Here is a 3,294-nt window from a genome sequence, read left to right as displayed (position 1 = left end):
TTTTATGCTAAGTTATAATATATGTCATGTATAACAACGCTTCACTATAGCAGCCAAAAAATATCGGATCAAATGAGATGTTATAGAGAGATTTGATTGTATTACAAGTTAAATGTGACTGAAAAATCGTTTACGTCGTCAATACATGTATAAATTAAACGGAAAAGATCTTGAAATACCCCTATACTATTGTAAATCACTTAAACTATGCCCTCGTTATACTATCGAACCAGAAAGACTTTTATCGTCTTATTATTCGCACGCATATACTACTAAATGGACGATAAATTCTAAATAATCTATAACAATAGAAGGGTATTGCAGGACCTTTTTGGTAAATTAAATCTATATGCATTTATTGAAAAATAAAAGAAAAATATCACTAAGGGATATTAACGACTTTTCAACCACATAGGAAGTACACATTACATCTTAAATAAATTCCGATGATGATTTCAGACATATCCCTCACACACACATTTTGTCTAAAAAACATCATCGGAAAATCATCATGTCGTGGCAAACATACGTCGATGAGCACCTTTTGTGTGACATTGAGGGCAACCACCTGACCGCCGCCGCTATCGTCGGTCACGACGGCGCCGTTTGGGCTCAAAGCTCCAATTTCCCTCAGGTCTTTCATCTATTTTCCTATTTTTGTGATTTATCGAATCAGTAGTATAAGTTTTTTTTTTGTTTAGTTCAATTTGCTTTTGATGATAAATCTAGATTGGTTTATTCAAATCCGATCCAAAATCTTTTTTGGTGAAGCCGTTGACTTGCGGAGAATTTAGTTGACCATTGAGATGCTTAGTTAATATTGAACAGATCTTATTGTTATTGATTTTATAGTCACTTTCTTTGTAGATGGTGGATAGAGCCGGATCCAGGAGTTCGACCTTTAAGATTGTTAAGTCGGATCCAAGATTGAAATTTAATGAGTTCAATTTTATACTGAATTAATTATACCGTTAAAATTATGGGTTCAAATCTAACATTTATTAAGATTTTAGTAGGTTTTTACATACATATCTATATACCATATTCAAAGTTATGGGCTCAGATGAACCCGTAGTCAAAAGGTTACATCTGCCCTGGTTGTTAACACAGAACTCACTTTGCTCTTAAAATTATGGGTTTAGATCTAATATTAATAATTTTAGATAGAAGTTCAGATATAATATTTATTGAAATTTAGGATCTAGAGTCGATTTTATTATATGTATACATCTTTTATTATTTTGGCTTATGTATAGATAGTTCGAGCCAAAAAGTGATGGATTCAACTGAACTAACAGAAGTCATGCTAGATTTGCATTTGAGTACAGACCTGATTTTGACATATCAATGTGTGAATACACAAGAACAATTGCTTATGAATATGTTTGCCTTCTAAGTTTGCATCTTACGACTTTGTCGATGACTTTGTAATTTATTGATATTCATGTTCTTGTAGTTCAAACCCGAGGAGATTAAGGCCATTATGAATGATTTTGAGGAACCTGGTACACTTGCTCCTACTGGCCTGCATCTTGGTGGCACAAAATACATGGTCCTTCAAGGTGAAGCAGGTGTTGTCATTCGAGGAAAGAAGGTATCTTTTATGTTCATTTGGAATGTTGTTGAAATGAAACTGCAAAAAAAAGGTTTTGCATACTGTTTGAGCTAGTAGAATGCATTTGTGTGATTTTCTTGCAATGCAATTTAAAGAGTGTTTTTAAGGATTATTGGAATGCAAGATCTTTTCTTACTTGTTGAACAACCAGATTATGTCGTACCTCGTTTCAGAATATTGAGGATGATACTTAATTCGAGATTCTTATGTAAAACTGAAAGATTAAGGTCTGCGCAGGGGTGGAATTAAGGGGGGGGGGGGAAGGGGGTTTACCCGAACCCCCTTCGCCGAAAAATTATACTGTGTATATAAGGCAAAATTTGTTTTACCTCTATATATTATGTTCTGAATCCCCTTAACACAACCCAAAAGCATAGCTTAGTGGTCAAGGAGGTTGAAAATCTTTGCAAGGTCAGTGGTTCAATTCTCACTGGCCACAATCTCTTTTAATTTTTTCACTTTTTTTGAACCTTCTTAGCGGAAATCTGCCTCCGCCACTGGTCTGCGTACGCACTATCCTCCCTGACCCTACTTGTGAAATTACACTGGGTTTTTTGTTGTAATAGGGAACTTCTACTACTTATTTTATTTTTATTTTGTACAATATTGACATGAAATGAGCATAAATGGATAGTGAAGATTCATATAGCCGACCCAACCTATTTAGGATTGAGGCGTATTTGTTGATGTAGTAGTATGTACAACTGAATCAAGTGTTTATTAGAAATGCCATACTTCAAAAGGCTGTTTGTGATATTTCATTCTTTTTTATTCAGGGACCGGGTGGTATTACAATCAAAAAGACTAATATGGCTATACTTATTGGCATCTATGATGAGCCAATGACTCCAGGACAGTGTAACCTGGTTGTCGAGAGGCTCGGCGATTATCTCCTTGAGCAAGGTTTTTAATTCACTGGTAAGTGTTATTCACCTTTGGTTTTCTTTGATATTTTCTGCAAGATTGAATTTTTAATGAATTGCCTTCCTTTGAAATGGTTGCAGAATTTTCTTTCAATATGTTTGTATTGAAGTTTGTGGTGTTTGCTGATAATGGATGGATACTCAAGAATTGGAAAGTGGTAGATATGATTACTTTCTGGATTCAAACAGTTCTCTTTGTGTTTTGGTTTTGCAAGAATTGATTTAAATTATTTTTAAGTGAGACACTCTGATTATTTTTGAATGGAATGTTATTGGTACTTAACAATGGATTTCACTTTTTGGTTTGTGTAATATACAGCTCCTGGATTTCATCTCTCAAAATCTTCCTCATACATGCTTAGCTTCTGTTTCTATGCATGGTATGCATACAAAATGGTTGTGCCCCAAAATTCACCCCCACCCCCACCCCCACCCACCCAAAAAAAAACAACAATCTCCTTTAGCTGCCAAAATGGTGTACCTATATACTTGAAGAATATATCTAAAGTAACTACCTCACCCTCAAACTAGTTGGAGTCGTTCGACTATTTCATCGGGTACTTGCTATCTCATCATCACATATATATGATAATTTTGCTCACTTTAAGGGCTTCTGCTGATACTGAATTATGTTCTTCCAGGATTTTTATCCACTTCTTTGACCAATTAGTCATACCTTTAGTTGCAATCTTTCTTTATAATTCGACCGATGAGTTCTGAATCGCCTAAAGTAGTGGCCCATCAAAAATGATCTAA

At 34.8% G+C, this 3,294-nt stretch overlaps 1 protein-coding gene across 1 annotated transcript; it reads left to right on the top strand.

The window, feature by feature from the left end:
• The first annotated feature begins 420 nt into the window (after window positions 1–420).
• LOC104226181 (profilin-1-like) lies at window positions 421–2,880 on the top strand. The gene is made up of 4 exons (XM_009778099.2): window positions 421–634; window positions 1,457–1,594; window positions 2,392–2,533; window positions 2,620–2,880. The coding sequence occupies exons 1-3, from the start codon at window positions 512–514 to the stop codon at window positions 2,524–2,526; spliced, it is 396 nt and encodes a 131-aa protein (XP_009776401.1). The 5' UTR covers window positions 421–511; the 3' UTR covers window positions 2,527–2,533; window positions 2,620–2,880.
• The last annotated feature ends 414 nt before the right edge of the window (window positions 2,881–3,294 follow it).

The sequence above is a fragment of the Nicotiana sylvestris genome, chromosome 6 (assembly GCF_000393655.2).
Source record: "Nicotiana sylvestris chromosome 6, ASM39365v2, whole genome shotgun sequence".
Lineage (NCBI taxonomy): Eukaryota > Viridiplantae > Streptophyta > Magnoliopsida > Solanales > Solanaceae > Nicotiana > Nicotiana sylvestris.
The sequence above is the reverse complement of the archived record's forward strand: the minus strand, read 5'-3'. Positions and strand labels throughout refer to the sequence as shown.